Source organism: Spermophilus citellus (assembly GCF_964194105.1).
Source record: "Spermophilus citellus genome assembly, chromosome: 7".
Lineage (NCBI taxonomy): Eukaryota > Metazoa > Chordata > Mammalia > Rodentia > Sciuridae > Spermophilus > Spermophilus citellus.
Window position 1 is genome coordinate 53,640,100 of NC_138188.1, and position 16,185 is coordinate 53,656,284.

General features: G+C 45.7%; 1 protein-coding gene across 1 annotated transcript in view; it reads right to left on the bottom strand.

Annotated features, from left to right (window-relative positions):
* Nucleotides 1-69: 69 nt before the first annotated feature.
* The window catches only part of MED12L (mediator complex subunit 12L), a 265,350-nt gene continuing 249,234 nt past the window's right edge, over nt 70-16,185 (bottom strand). The window contains exons 40-45 of the mRNA XM_081302589.1: nt 16,070-16,159; nt 14,591-14,817; nt 12,972-13,128; nt 9,814-9,912; nt 4,039-4,120; nt 70-3,733 (exon numbers count right to left, since the gene is read on the bottom strand). Coding sequence (XP_081158715.1) covers nt 3,681-3,733; nt 4,039-4,120; nt 9,814-9,912; nt 12,972-13,128; nt 14,591-14,817; nt 16,070-16,159 — 708 coding nt within the window. The 3' untranslated portion in view covers nt 70-3,680. The remainder of the gene's footprint in view (nt 3,734-4,038; nt 4,121-9,813; nt 9,913-12,971; nt 13,129-14,590; nt 14,818-16,069; nt 16,160-16,185) is intronic.

Sequence of the window (16,185 nt, forward strand, 5' to 3'; positions counted from 1 at the left end):
AAAGTCAACATCTGGACAGAATTTATTTTTTGGAAGAAGTTTAATCAAAGGCAGCCATAGGCATGTAAATGAACTTGGATACATTTACAATATTAAATTTACAATGGACATGCAAAAAAAGACTTAAGTGCAGTATGAACTGATACTGATTTCTTGAATGGATCTCAACACAAACTTTTAACTTAAGGCACTTTTATTTTGCCAACAAATAACAAACATTAAGAGGAAATGGTCCACTATAAAATAACAAATGGCTAATGCACCTGAATTTTTCAGTAAAGAATGAACTGATTTTCTTTCTACTACCAGTTGCCTAGTGTCACCTTCTATCAGTGTTACAAGTATGGCACTGGGGACAGTCAGTGGGGCAGATTAAATCTGCAGTCCTTATGCAAACTCACCATCTTGATGTATAAAGAGTTTGTCATTGGTTTATGAATATTTTGCTAAACCTACAGAAAACAAGCACTGAACTGTTTTGATGACAAATTATCATTTGTTCACAATGACAATTTTCGTTGATGGGGAATACAAAAACGTTTTAATAACTGCATTTAAAAATAAATGCAGGCTAATTTTTCCACCTGTAAAAAGCAATTTAGCACACACCATAAAATGTGAAAAGGGGCTGATTATATCTTTGTCCAAATCTGTCCATTAAAAAGATTTTAAAATACAATGAAGCTCCTTTATGACTAAGCTCTAGCTCGGGAACTCCTGGCTCAGAGCTGTTCATAAGGAAAGTTTTCTGGGGAGGAATCTTCCTCTTGGGCATTTCATTTCATTATGCAATAATTCTTTATGCACTGGGAAAATGTTTGGGAGAGTTTAGATTATTATATAATGAAGCTTCACTGTATTTAAAATTTGATCAACCCTACACAAAATGTTGCTTTTTGTAATTCACTATTTGTATTGCATGCTTAATTCAATCTGAATTAATTTGGGGGACATTATGATATATTTTTCTAATTCTAGAGGCTGGGGTTTTCCAATATTATTTCTCCAGCATCTATACCTATTATTTTAGGATTATAAGAGCCTTATAAATGGGAAAAAGCCATGGCTCTTATACAAATAGCTAAGGACACTGAGACACACTGGCCCTGCCAGTCACTTGAGACATGAGGATGAACTCCCTTTCAGAGGTCACCTGTTTGCCACCAATCTGGGTATCCAGTGCGTGGCAAGAGATCAAAGGACACTTGGACAGTGATCTCCCTCTACTGCTGAACCAAGATGGGTAGGTAAAAGGATGGAGGCAACCTGATGAGGAACAAGCCTATGACGTAAGTGGTGTGTCCAAGGGGTCCTCACATCCAGGCGTTTTGATAGGGGTACCCACTTCCATTAGATTTCAAGGTCTTATCTTAAATGGGCTGGGGTCTCTGTTTTATTAGTCTAATCTCTCTGCAACTTACCGAGCAAATCACAAGGTTCTGTATCAGGGCTTTCCCTTGTGAACACTTTAATGCAAACTAATGCATTTGCTACAAAAGAAACATGTCAGGATAGAGAAATATGACTAACTTAAAAGTTCCAATTGCTTTCCTTATAACGCAAAAGAAGAAAACAGCTCTAGTTTTTCCTAAACCTTCCATAGCGTTTCAGAATTATAGGGACTTACTCAAGACTTAGCCTCCTCACCTTAATGCAACCACAAAGATACTCCCCATAGCTTTCATGTGCAAAATGATTAACAAATAAACTTCTGCAAAATGTAAAGTGCATACAAATGCTATGCAATGATAACACTCACTCCTCACAGTATTGCCACTGTTTGCAATACTGAGCTACAATGATTAATGGTTCAAACTGAAAATTTGCCTTCAAAATACCAATGATTCTTAAACAAGGACCAAAAACAGAATAGGACTCACTCACTAGGCACAACATTCATGTTTCAGGGGTTCTGCCCATGAGTCACCAGACATACCCACCACTCCAGAAAAAAAATAACTTCATGAACTCTGAGTATGATTCTGGAGAGGGTAAAACCTGCTCTATACAAGCAGCTGAAATGTAAAGGTACATCTTCTGAAAGCAGGTAGGATGTTAATTTAGTGAAAAGAATGGTCTTTAATGTTTTGGCAAAGTCTGTTCCAGCCCAGAGTAAACACCTCTTGGGGCAGGCTGGAGTGAATGTCTTCACAGTGTACAAAAGCAGTTCACATGGATGCTGCCACAGCACAGGAAGCTGATGTGTATTTGAGGTCATTGGCAGGAGTCAAACTGCAATGAGTAGCTCACCCAGGAAGATGTGAATTACTTACAGAATGATTCGCAAAAGAAATGATCTACTTAAGTGGAACTAGCTACATTTTAAAAAAAGTAGTTCTATGTGGTCTGTTCATTGGACGAATCTATTCACAGTATGCGTGACTACATGTAAAATCATATGGCAAAAAGATGAAGTAGCACAGAACATGGGAAGACATTCCCCACATGTGTTTTTTAAAATGCCCTGCAATTTTCACATTCAAAATTTTATGCATCTAAATCTAAAAAAATATTATATGGAATACTCTTAAGTTACACAAACTGATAATAATTTACTGTATTCTTTACTCTAATAGGAGCAAATTACCACATACTTGAACAAAGTTAAAATAGTTACTATTTCTTTATAATAAATTTAATGTATAATTTACTTGTGCTTTTTGCACCAATTTATAAATACAGTATATATGCATTACACAACCAAGACTGACACCAACATTAATAATTAAATTCAAAGTAGCAAATACTTACCATACAAAATTAACAGCAAATACACCTTTTATGAAAACCAGAGCCTTCTGGACTTTGGGGCCAGGGTCTCTGGAAACCATGTCAAGTCTGAGCTCTGTGGACTCTCTAGCCAGCTGCAAGATTTTCACTCTAGTTGGCATAAAGCTCTGGAGAACCAAATCTGGACAGTCATTTCCCCAAAACTGGCAGTAAATACAGGAACGATTCCACAGTGGTCCTTCCAGGTGTTTAAGGTTGACATATTGTACCTTCCTGAAGACTCTGGTCCATGCTCTCACCACTGAAAACAAAGTCAGGTGCAGCAACTTCCAAGAGGCTCCCATGGAAGTCGTGATCGTAGAAGTCACTAAGCAACAACCTGGTTCAGCACCTTTAACCACAACAAAAGCAAAGTCCTACACAAATAAGAAAGTTCATAAAGTGCTCATGAAATTACAAATATTTAAAATTATAATGACGCAGATTAATGTCCAGTTACCCATCACAGGTGAATGCTGAATGAATGGGTTGCTTCCTGTCAAGACCTGATCTGCCTTTCAAATCAGAAGTTGGTCCAGCACAGTTGCAAAAGAGCAAAACAATCATTAATGAACCCATAAATATTTAAACCCACCATAATTCATTCTATCTGTACCTAGAAGACTTTAAAAAAAAAAAAAAAGCACCAATTTCAAAGGTCTGCTGCTACCATCCGCGGGGAGGAGGCCTGCCTGAGCCGTCAGCCATACTGCCAAACCTCCTTCAATGCTGAATGCAAAGCACAACTTCTCCTTTGCTTTTTGTTTAAATACCTCCATATGAAATATAGCATAAAATATAGGAAACCAAAGAAATGAAAGACCAAAGGGACATTCTCAGGATGACTGAGACATTAACTCTGATTTTCTACTTTCCAGTGCAAACACAAAACTGCAGGTTGTCTTCCCAATTCAGAAGTGTGAAGGGTGCCCGTAGGGAGTCACTCCTTGCTGCGGCTGGTTACCTATGAAAGAAAGAGTCACATGCCATCACAGGTACAAAGTGTGCTGCAGGTAAGTGCTTTCCTCTTACTGCTCTCAGGACACCTCGGGTGCAAGGATCAGACCCACTGCCCACAGCACATCTCGCCCTGGCAGCCTCTCCTGGAGGATCCAAGTAGCACCACCGAACTCAGCAGAGGGCCCAGCTCCACAGGAGAATCCCACACCTGCCCAGGCGAGGCCTTGGGCTGGGGTAACTGGCCCCCCAGAGTGTCTCCCTCTGAGCTCACACAGGACAGGCAGTTCGTCCACCCAGACGAGGACTTACTAGAAAGCTGCTTCTGGAGCTGCCGCACCAGTGCGGCCGTCTGCTGCTGCTGCTGGGTCTGCTGCAAGCCTGGCCTGGGGAACTGCAATTGCAATAAGAGAAAGGACAGAAATTAGGCCACAGAGCCAGTCACTGAGGAACACAGGTGACATCCTGGGGTCGGATGGTCTGGAAGGCACCTTTCCATACTTCAAGACAAAAGTGCCATACACAGAGTACACACATCAACGTTGTCTAGGCCCTGGCACATCTCGTACAGAGCTGAAGTGCTCACCCACTCCAGAGTGCCCTCTGCCTTAGCTGGCATCTATTACAAGTCCTGATGCAGGAGGGTCTCACTTCAGAGGGGCCTGGCAGTTCAGAGACCACTGTCTACTCACTTCCACCAGGTGGCTAGATGATCAAAAGTTGCCCTTCTGCTCTGACACAGTAGCCACTAGCCAACACTTCCCTGTCTGTCCTGTCCCTTCAAGCCATCCTTAATTGGAAACAGCAGCTTTCAAACACTTGGAAATGGTTATAGATTTGAAATGGTTGGTTGCAGAAATGTCTAATTTGATTAAAATGTTTGGGTACATGGTGCATAAATATCAAAATTATTCAATAAATACTTAGCTGCCTTCCTCTGTCCTTTAAAAGCCTGCTTCAAATAGAGCAACACAGGCTCTTGCAGAGCCCAGGCAGTAGCTAGTATCCAGGAAGCTCATTGATAAGTGCTAGGACATGGATGGGGGTCTCCTGGTGGCTGTAAGAGGCAGGGCAGGGCTGGGGACACAGCTCAGGTGCTTGCCCAGCATGTGCGAGGCCCTGGATTGATCCCTAGCATTGCAACAACATGGCACAAAACGAAGGTGATCCTAAAAGGGTCTCAAGAGCAACGGGGCTACCTGGGGAGGCCATCAGCTGAGTTGTCAAAAGAGACCAATAGGGAGGAGCCAAAGAGCAACCACTCGAACCAGCTGCCTGTCCAGGTGACCACCATCCACCTCCTCCATCAAGGCTCCCAACCTCTCTTGTGACCTTTGTCACAGGGTGAACTGTGCCTGCAAAACAATATGACACAGTCCAACCCCAGTACCTCAGAATGTAACCTGCTTAGTCTTTATAAAGGGGATGGAGTTAGAAAGAGGCATACAGTGGGATCTAGGCCAGGATGGTGTCCCCAAGAAGGCGAATTGATACAGGTGTGCATGCAGTGAGAAGGCCAGGCAAGAGCAGCGCAGAGTCCCAGGTCTACAAGCCCAGGAGGTCAGAGATAGCCATGAGCCACAGGGGCCGTGGGAGAGGCATGGGTAGACTCGCCTTAGGCACTTAGGAGCCAACCCTGGTGACAAGCTGATCTTGGGCTTCCACCTCCAAAAGCAAGGCACCGTCCATCTCTGCTGTTTAAGCCACTGACTGTGTTCTTTGGAGCAGTCCCAGCAAACTAAGACAGCCCCTGGGCCTCTTCTACCAGGAGCCCAGCAGCCACACGCCCCTCTTCACGTGCAGTGCTGCCGCTGATCACCTCCTGGGGCTCCTCTGGGGACAGGGACCATGCTTGGTACCTTCACCCCTCCCTCGAGAGGGCAGGAACCAGAACCCCCTGCCTCAGTTGGCCCACTGCTGTTCCTCCAGCAGAGGGAGGGACAGAACACAGTATGGGCCAGGACCACACACTGGGTCTGCTCAGATATTTATCATAAATATAAATAAATGTATTCCTGATGCATACGATATACCTAGTGAATCCTAAAAGATCAAAGGGAACATGTGGTTTCTGCTCATACAGCTGAGGCTTTGACCATTGCTGTTGTGAACGTGTAGCCGCTAGAGAGATGTTTTCTTCTCATTATATACTCTATTCTGTTATTGTGACAAGACCAAAAAAGAAGAGGAAAGATCTTAAACTCCCTCAGCAGAACAATGTCTGAAACTGTGAGTCGGGTGACCACGCAGAGCAGCCGAGGACTGACTTCAGAGCTGTAGGAGTCACAAACACAGGACCATGTTCGTGAACTTCCGAGTGCACAAGCATGGGCGTGCTGGACAGAGCACACTAAATAGAGCCACAACCCAAGAGTCCAGGCTACTGACTGTCCCTGTAACTTTCAACCCTGAAATCCCACAATCCAGGTCTAAACATCTAAAATTTAAAAAAACAATTTAAATTTCCTTGCCTACCCTAAGAATTATACATTTATAATATTTTTGTCTCCGTACTATAATTGTAAACGTTATAGTCTAACTACAACATAGTGCTTTAAATAAAAAATAAGACATTTGCTTATCAAGACGGCATTAAAGTCTTCAGCTGAGAACAAAAGCCTCCTAAAAAGTCTGCTGTAGGTTTTACTGTCCCGCAAAATCACTATGAGTGACAATTTCTGTTTTTCTGACATTCCTTTCCCATAAGCATGAGGAAAAAGTCATACGCCATGCTCTGACTAACTTGCTCAATCTGTAAGAGGTTTCAAGATAATCTCCACCCTTTCCTGTAAAGAGAGCTTTGGGACAGAACCAACTCTGTTTACCGTACATACACACAAATGATAATGTACTCCATGTGAGGCATGTGGTACTGACGAAGCATGACCCTCTAAGAATAAGCTAACTTCATATCCTTGATACATATTTTATATATTTCCTATAAAAGTCAACCAGAATGAGGTTTAATAACAGAGGGTGAAAGGCCAAAGAGAAAGACCACTGGGAGAGGTCCTGCCAACGTTTGTATAATTGCAGGTGTTGACCCAGGTGTTCAGTTGAAGCCAGTCACTACTTCATAAGGACCTGTGCCCCTAGACAAAGGCTGGCTCCTTAGAAAAGTACTACAGTCTCAGGGCATCAGGTCACACCAGTATGAACAAATATGCAGATTGTCAATATACAGGGAAAACACATGAATTGAATATGCAGATCAAATAGAGAGCTTATTATCTATAAGCCACGTATCATATGACTCCCATAAGGTTATTTCTATACATGCCTCAATCAAAATTTAAAAAGCTGAAGATGTGGAACACCCTACTGTCACACAGTCACAGACAGCGGAGGGCTCAGTGTAGCCTGCTTTTCTGTTAACAGGGGCATATCATGCAACTACTTAGTAGCCAAAGAAGTCTTAATTCTCAAATTATTGGATTCCCTGTATTTACTAGTCAAGTGCCCATTCACTAGTCTGCAATAAATGTCTGAGAAGGTGTAATTACATGATAGTTATTTCCACTAGAACTAACTTCGCATAATTCTGCTCCTAGTTAATAAGAGCACTACAGCGTGAGAAGTTTTGGTTTTAAATTAGAAAGAAAAAAAAAAAAAGGCTAAGAATTTGCCAGGTCAGCATCAAATATTTCAAACACTCATTATGATATATTTTACAGCAACATGGTTTATCTTTTGGCTTTCTGGCCAAACACCAACAGAGTGTTTTATTGTATACGGGAAGAAAGGAGTGAGGCTACTATGTGTCAGTACTGCTTGATGTCATAACATACCTAGTGGAAAGAGATTTTTAAAAATCACCAACTTTAATCTAACTGATGCCAGACACAATAACAGAATACTGAGCAAAGTTGCAGGAAGAATTTAAATTCTTCCTAGAAGTTACATTTCAAAGGCCAAGGGCCAAATGTTAGACTTCATATTTAAAACATACAACAGTTACTAATATGTCATTATGTAAAATTGTGGATGTGTAACCGACGTGATTCTGCAATCTGCATTTGGGGTAAAATTGGGAGTTCATAACCCACTTCAATCTAATGTATGAAATATGATATGTCAAGAGCTTTGTAATGTTGTGAACAACTAATTAAAAAAAAAAAAACAAAACATTACAGCTGAGCACAGAGGCACATGCTTGTAATCCCAGCTACCAGGGAGGCTGAGGCAGGGAGGATCACAAATTCAAGGCCAGCCTGGGCAACTCAGTGACATCCTGTCTCAAAAAAATACAAAGGGCCAGGTAGGATGTGGCTCAGGAGTAGAGTGCTTGCCACGCCTGTGCAAGGACCTGGGTTTGTCCCCAGCATGGAGGAAAATTAATAACACTAAAATAAAAATAACTTAGGGAAAGACAGGCAAATGGGGAAGAAGGGAAAGATCATAAAACAGAATACCAACCATTAAAGGCAGAAAAATAATAGAGTGTGAAAGTCTTGATTCTGCCACTGCTGCATGACGGTGGATTCAGGCAGGAGTGACTTGACAGGCATTGCCAGGAGCACATGAAGGTTTGGTGAGCAACAAGACAGGCAGTACCCAGCTGCCTCCAAACTGCGTGTTAATACAGCGGTCATCAGTGGATCTGCGCAGAAGCAACCTACCAGAAGCACCACCGCCACACAGGGATCAAAGTCACATCCCCGATGACGGACAAGTGTATATTCTAATATGACTTGCTAAGAGGGACAATGACACCTGTGATGCACCTCAGAAATGCGCAAGGTGATTCTAAACACGACTACCTATGCAGCTAAGCCAAACGAGCAACATTCCACGGAACAATGTCCCACGTCTCAGGAGTGCCACCATTGTGAAGACACGCGGGCCTGGGGCTAGAACTGGTCCAGGTGGAAGGTGGAGAACACACAAGAGCCAGACCCAGGGCAAGCTGATCCCAAGTCCAGGGAGACCAGCGCAGTTGTCACCACAGACACAAGGGCGCTGGCAGGAGACGTACAGATGAGAGCGCCGAGTCATGTCCTATTTCCTGATCTTAATAACCATACCATGCTTTTGTGAAAGAATAGCCTTGCTTTGGAGAAACAAACTGAGGTATTTAGCAGGAAAGGGCACGTGTCTGCGACCCATTCCTGTGTGCAGACCAGAGGAGGTGTGCACGGAGGAGGAGCGGGCATAGGCTAAGGCAGGATGGCACAGGGTGCTGACCAGTGAGTCTGAGAAGAGTTTAGGGCAATTTTATACTATTCTTAGAACATTTCTGTTAGTTTGAAATTATTTCAAAATAATTGTTCTTGGGTGGAACAGCAGGTCCCAGGGAGTCCAAAGAGCCTCTGGAGTGGGTCGTGCACGGCAGGGCCAGCAACGTCCACTGACAGTCTCAGGGTGAGTGGGACGTCCATGTGCGACCTCCACTGTGGAATGGACCTGTGAAGTGGGCTGCAGCACACCTCAGACACCTCTGCAGAAGGAGTGGGAGCCGGCATCCAGCACATCCAGCCAGTCTCTGCCTTTGCCAGTCCAGCTCCTCCTCTTGATCTCAGAGGCTTGTTGAAGGAGCGGGATGGCCCATTCAAGCTGACCCCGTGCTTCACCTGATCCCTTATTTCCAGTCCTTCCTAATAGCCTTCTCCTCGCCACAAGCTCCTACCTTACTCCACCTTCAGAACCTGTGCCTGAGACCACCTGCACCAGCGCCTCCCAATGAGGTGACCAGAGACCCATCTTGGCAGAGCCCGTAAGCCCTCAGCTGGGGGACGGAGTGCCCCTGGCACCTCCTTTCTCCCCTTCCGTTTGTTTTCAGATATTTCCAGATATCTTCTAAACAGATAAACTATATCATCACTTAATATTGTTTATAAGAAATGTATAGTATCTATCCTATGGAATAATCTCAAATTTTTAAAAGAGGAAAGTGTTGTAACCTATCGAACCCCAAATATTTATTTGTACCCTTCTATGTAAACACACCAACACCACCACCACAACCCTGGCACGGTCCTAGAGAGAAGCCGCTGGCACATTTAGGGAACTCCAATTCTCCACAGCGACAGGCGCAGAGAAGGCAGTAGGCTTTACGGAACCCAGGTGGTCCCCGGACACAGGCCTTACCAGAGGTTGCTGGGGCTGCACTGCCTGGAGACCCAGGGTCTGCTGGCTTTGGGGCTGTGAAGACGGCTGGGGCTGTGGGGGCTGCTGGGGCTGCTGCATCTGCAAAGAAAGAAAAAGGATTATGCCCTTGAAAGGAAAGGGGGATGTCACCCTGAAGCTCCATTAACAGTTCATCTCACTGTCTGTTGCAGAACAAATATGCGGCTTTCCAATGGTGACACATTCTGGGAAACGTGTCTTTAGGGACTTTGTGACTGTCCAACGTCACAGAGCACGCATGCACAAACCAGGCAGTATGGCGTAGCCCACCACACACCAGGCTGGGGGTGTGAGTCAGACTGTGTGAAGCAAAAGAGATGGTGATACCCTCCAGAGACGTGGCGAACACAAGACCCATCAGGCCGCCGCCATGCCAACACAGATGTCGGACCCCGTCACTCCTGGTCATCACCGAGAACGACGTCCAGTCCCTGACTGTGTGTGCTACGCACTTGTAACTGGCAGTGTGCGAGATGTCTTTACGCCACCATCGCCACAAAGATGTCTGTGTTGTGCTAGGGTGATAATAAAGGCTATAATTTCATTAGGGGACATTATCATCTCATGGGACTACCTTTTATATAAGCAATTGGTCATTGACCAAAATGTCATATGGGAGCATGACTAGATCCTGCCTCTTCCACTTGCCCCCGGGCAACATGGTCGAGGGCAAGACCTAAATCCACCTCCATATGTCCCTCCTGAAAGCCTTCTCAGACCACCCCAGTCCTGCACATCTCCCCCGGGAGTCACTGCTCACGGGAGACACTGCTCACAGGGACAGGGACACCCTGTGCACCTGCTGTGTGGCTTTCTTCATGCCGTGTGCCCTTCCACAGGCATGCTACCTGCCTCACAACCCCTGGGGACAAGCACCTACAGGCAGCCTCCCTTCCTTCCCTGTGATATATGTCAGGAGACCCCTAAGGATTCAATCTTAATTTTTTAAAGGACGCCTGGGAGATGTTCTGGCACAAATGATGAGTGTAAAGTTGGAACCATGTCGCTGACAAGGTTGGCTCAAATGCTCAGCTCTAGGCAACCTTCCGAGTCACAGAAGCCACAGGCCAGACACCAGGCGTGACTCGGGAAATGGGAGCCACTGCTTTCTCCCCATGACCTTTAACAACTCCTCCGTCCAAACAGTTCTTCCTGGGGGTGACAGACCCAGAGATTCTCATCCTTTTCATTTTTTCCATTTGGTCTACATGCTATGCCCCAAATTATCTGTCCTTTTTGAGAAGGGTAATAAATAGCTACCGACAGACACTAAGGGACCATGGTGGATGACATGGAAACCTTGCAGAGCCCTGGCCAGGGCCACTCCCCACACGAGCAACACAAACTGAACTAGATGCTCAGCACGAGGAAGCCAAGGCTCCCCACAGCTCTGTGGCCTCACAAAAGACCTCACGAGAGATGAATGTGACTTCAGAGCATCAAGATTGTCCCCCACAGAGGTAGTCGATCCCCAAAAAGGAGAAACCGATTCACAGGAGCAAACCAGTATTGTTTGAATCTCTGAGGAATGTACTGTGGATAAGAAGAATTACCACAGGACACACGCTAGAAGGGACAGAAGCCTCCGGCCCCCAGGAGGAGCAGGTTCTCCATGCTTGGGTCTGAAGAATACCAAGGCAGAAAGTAGAAAAGTGACAGCACTGCCACCTTCCTTGGTGACTTGGAAATGATAAAAAATAAAAAAATAAAAATACAAACAACAGTCCTAAAAAATTCTGAAATATATCCTAAGAACCGAGGGGGAAAAAAAGATGATATAAGAAAATACCACTCTTGAGTATTAACACTCACGTTAGTAAAAACATTAATAGCAACATGACCAAACTAGTGCTTTACCTGAATTTCCTTATTTAACCCTTGCTACACACTTGAGAGGAAGGCACTAGTATTATTTCCATTACAAACTGGAGATTAGAGGGTTTTTACCATCTTGGAGATGACATTTACACTTGGACGGGACTGCACGTCTACTAGCCACACTCCTCCAGGTCAATAACCATATATTACCAGTTCCCTGATGCAACTTTTTAAACATTTTATCAGGTCAACGAGCTATGTAATGCTTTAAATAATCAATAAAAAAAAATTAGGATGCAACTAATGGCATCTTACCACTGATGGCATCTTATGAAACTCGGGTCTACAAAGAATTTGTGTTGGTTTCTGCTTGTCACTTTGGGATACTATCAACCAGAAATCTGTAGGTCATACTAGACTCAGACCCCAAACCTACTTGAGTTTAGGGTCCAAACTTTCAAGGAGATGTTTGTTCTTTCCTTCATCCAGTGTCAAGCCTGGGACATGCAAACTCTGTTGCTGTCCCTCCCTGCATGACGGGTTTCCTTCCTGTTAACCACCCAGAGCACAGCCCTAGGGCACCCCAGCTCTATTAGATGCCCCAAAGTTGTTGATGTCTCCCTTCCTTGTAGTACCTAAGACAGCACTGCATCTCAGGTGGACTGGCAAGAGGGCAAGAGCAGGGTCAGTCCCTCCAGAAAGTCAGCAAGCCAGCCCAGGACCAGCTGGTTAATACAGTAGGAAGCAGCCTTGTGGACAATAAAGAGGAAGGGCACAGGACCACGCAGCCCACGTTTCTTAAAAAGGAACAAAGAAGCAAGAACATGCTGGAGAAGCTCTTGTCTGGGAGTTTTGAGTATTTACATCAAATAAGTGAAGGACAGATCTCTGAATTCTAACAGAGACAGAGGAAGTGTCCCTTTGCAAATTCCTCCCTATATCCCTGATTTCATAGCCTTTGTTTGTATCTTTTTCCTATGTAGGGAACTTGCACTCAATGGCAGCCCCTGGTTAAACAGTGGCTGGGGGAGCTGAGGCTTCTGCTCTCAAATCAAAGGCACCCAAATGCCTCCGGGGCCTTTGAGAAAGTGAGGAGATGCTACGAAACACTTCTGCCCAAGGCAGGGCAGAAGCACACAGAGAGGGAAACCCTGCCAAGCTGGGATAAACTGCACCAGTTTAGGTCTGAGTGTCAAACACATGGGCTCCTTGGAACTCAACCATGGAAATCAGGAGCACCACTACTGCGGATCTGTTCTGTATAAAGGAGACAGAATTGCCCTCATCTCCCTGCCCCATACCTGCAGGAGTCTCTGCTGCTGTCGAACTTGCGGCTGCCGGGGCCTCATGGGGTCCTGAGGCAGGGGCACGGAGGGGAGGCTCGGGTGTGCAGGCGTCAGCATGGCATCGATACCCCCGCCCACCAGGGGGCTCTGCTGCAGAGCCTGGTGGTTCATCCTGGCAAAGAACAGTGTGACTTGTACCATGAGTGCCACCAGGACACAATCCATGCTCACAGAGCAGAGCAGCCCTCGATAGTCGACGATCACTCGCATCACGCCGAAGGAAAAAGACCAGAGGCCAAGACAGAGACGTGACCACTCGGAAACAAGGAAAGCAAACAGGCCTCTTAAAATAGCACTCATGTGCAGACTAATTTTTTAATGAAGTAGTTGCTAGCAGTGAGTCTCACTCACTGGACACTGGCCTTGGAGCAGGCCCTGTGCGGAGGTCTGACTGCACGGCTCCTCCCACAGCAGCGCCTGCACTTTGCATTGTGCGCTCCCCATGTCAGGAATGAGAGAGCAGAGGTGGAGAGGAACCCTCACTGAGGTTCCTCAGACAGCCCATGGCACAGGTGGCATTTGAACCCAGAACTGATGGCTTGAAGTTCAAGCTCCCGAGGTAACAGTATGCTACTACTAGTTATAAAAGTAGGAAATATAATGAAATTGGAAATACATATTTCCAAATTAATTTATTTTCCTAAATGTGCTACCATCAGTCAGCTGTCCCAGTGTTTCATAGTTGGGGTTACTTGCAGCTGACACACAGCCACTGATGGACACCTGGGCCCAGGCTGTGCAAGGTTCCCTTAACTCTTCTGGGAAGTATCACCCCATGGAATTGCCTATGATGACTGAAATGCTTCTGTATGTGCTGCAAAATAAGAAGGCCACTAGGACTAGTGACATTAATTGTCAAGCCTTGGTGCAAAACACAACTGCAGGGCTTCCTTCCAAGAAGGTGCCCATATAACACAACCCTGAGTGACTGCCCAGGCCCTGGCTGCCCCTGCTGGCCATGTATGGCTACTGAACACTTGAAATTTGACTAGTGTGAAGGATGAACTCAAGGTGTATTTCAATTTTCATTAGTCTATATTTAAACAGCCACGTATGCACAGCGGGTGTGGTAGTGGGCAGTAATACTCTGGGTCTAAGGGACCTGGTTGCAACAGGAACCCTGAAATCCATGGGGATCCCATTTCACCAACCATCCCTGAGGTGGGAAAGGTGACAACTCAGTTATAACAAAACCCTCATGTGCACCAGGCCCAACTGATCCTGCAACCATACATTTGCAGCTGAGCAGCAAACTCTAGTATAACATTTCCAATAACAATCAGTAGTCACTCAGATGCTTTTAATGAAAAGATAAACACTCTTTGAAAGGGGGGAGAGAATACTAGTGCTAACTAGCCCAGGACATCCATCCCATGGAAGAAGTAGTCCCAGCTGGGGCCCCTGAGCGAAGGAAATAAATGAGATGAGGAATTCCTGCCTGGGGCTCCGTGGACGCTACTGAAACTGAGCAGCAGCATGTCAAGCACACGGAGGCACACAGGCCCACGAGCCACCGAGCTGCCATGTCCCAGGTGAGGCATAGCAAACACAAGCACAGTCCCTCCTCGTGTCACCTCTGGGCGCCCGTCAGGGGCTGCAGGTAGGGCGGGGCCTGCTGCTGTACGTAGCCGCTGGGCTGCTGCTGCATCTGCCTCAGTCTCTCCATGAGCGCAGGGCTGGAGTGTGCGGCTGGGTAGGCCCGGGAGCCATAGCTGGGGGACAGGACCACGCTGGCCTGCGGCTGTGCGGGCTGTGGCAGAGGCATCTGGGTTCCGTACATGGTGTAGCCCTGGGGCATGGTCTGCAGGGAGGAAAGGGGACAAGTCAGCGCCCCAGGCACCACTGGGGCAAGTGGGGCACAGGACCCGACAGGACCTCTCTGACATGCACTGTCTTCAAAGGCTCTTAGGACTCAAGTACAAGGAAGACTTTTCTGGAGGCAGAGAGTCTGGCCAAAAAGCCAAAGAGTGAAGTGAACAGGCCATGCACCCAAAGTTTCAGTTAAAATACGTGAATTGTCATTTGGCCAAACTGGGTTTCCAGGTCAGCTGCTCTGTTTTAGGGAAGGAAGGACACATGTTTGTGTACAAGCAGGCGACCTCCAATGCACGGACACATCCATGTTCAACCCCAAAGTTAGCCAGAAGCCTACCCATGCTCAATGTGAATTTAAAATAACGGAATACACTTTCCCAACCTCTGATTGTACCTTTTTGGGTCTGATGAATGTGCCTGTCATAACCAACTAGGTTCCAAAAAAAAAAAAAAAAGAAAAAGAAAAACCAGAAACTATTAATCTATTAATGGGAGGAAGGAAGGACATAATTGGTAACTGTTCAACACCTTCCTGTCTTGCTTGGACCACAGCCGGTCTCAGCACACCGTGAATGAGCTGGCAGCCCAACAGGACTCACATCAACAATACTGGGCTTCTGATCATGACAGAACTACAGGAGAGCATAGGAACCCAGAAATAACAACATTATTAGAAAAAAAAAAAGCCCCAGATTCCTCTTCCATTTAGATAAGCTGTTACGTGTTTAGCATCTATGGCGTACGAGGTTTGTAGACAGGCTCTCTAGATCCTCACATCCTTCATCTCTATTTTACAGAAGGAAACCAAAGCTGAGGCTAACATGCGTGGCTAGGAACTGCCAGGAATAGCTGAGGTCTGATTCCAAGGCCCACCTTCTTGCTGTTCTACCGCGATTCCTCATCTGAGTTGTCTTTGAGTATGGCCATTTCAATCATGAATTATATCATAAGTAACTCTCTGACTGCCACACATTTTACATCTATCATCATTAACAAAGATGTTTGAATTTATTTATGTTTTTAACTCAATAATTCCCCTAAAGTGTTTCATGCCCCTTAGTCAACCCTGAGACTTGCTCAACAATTATTAGTTAAGTTTTCTTAAAATGTCAAGTATAACCCATAAGTAGAGATAACTAAGTTCTGGTCCATTAGGGAGTTGATGTCCAACGTCCTCGCCTCCTTCTGTGCATAAAGAGTGTTGAGATCCCGCAGACCTGTTAAGCTGGTGTGGGTACCTGTGCCTGCTGCAGCCCTGGATACTGAGGGGGCTGAGGGGAGGGCCGAGCCTGTGCAGCAAAGAGAGCAGCCTGGTCCCCGGGTGGGCCCTGGAAGACAAAGCCGAGGCAAACTC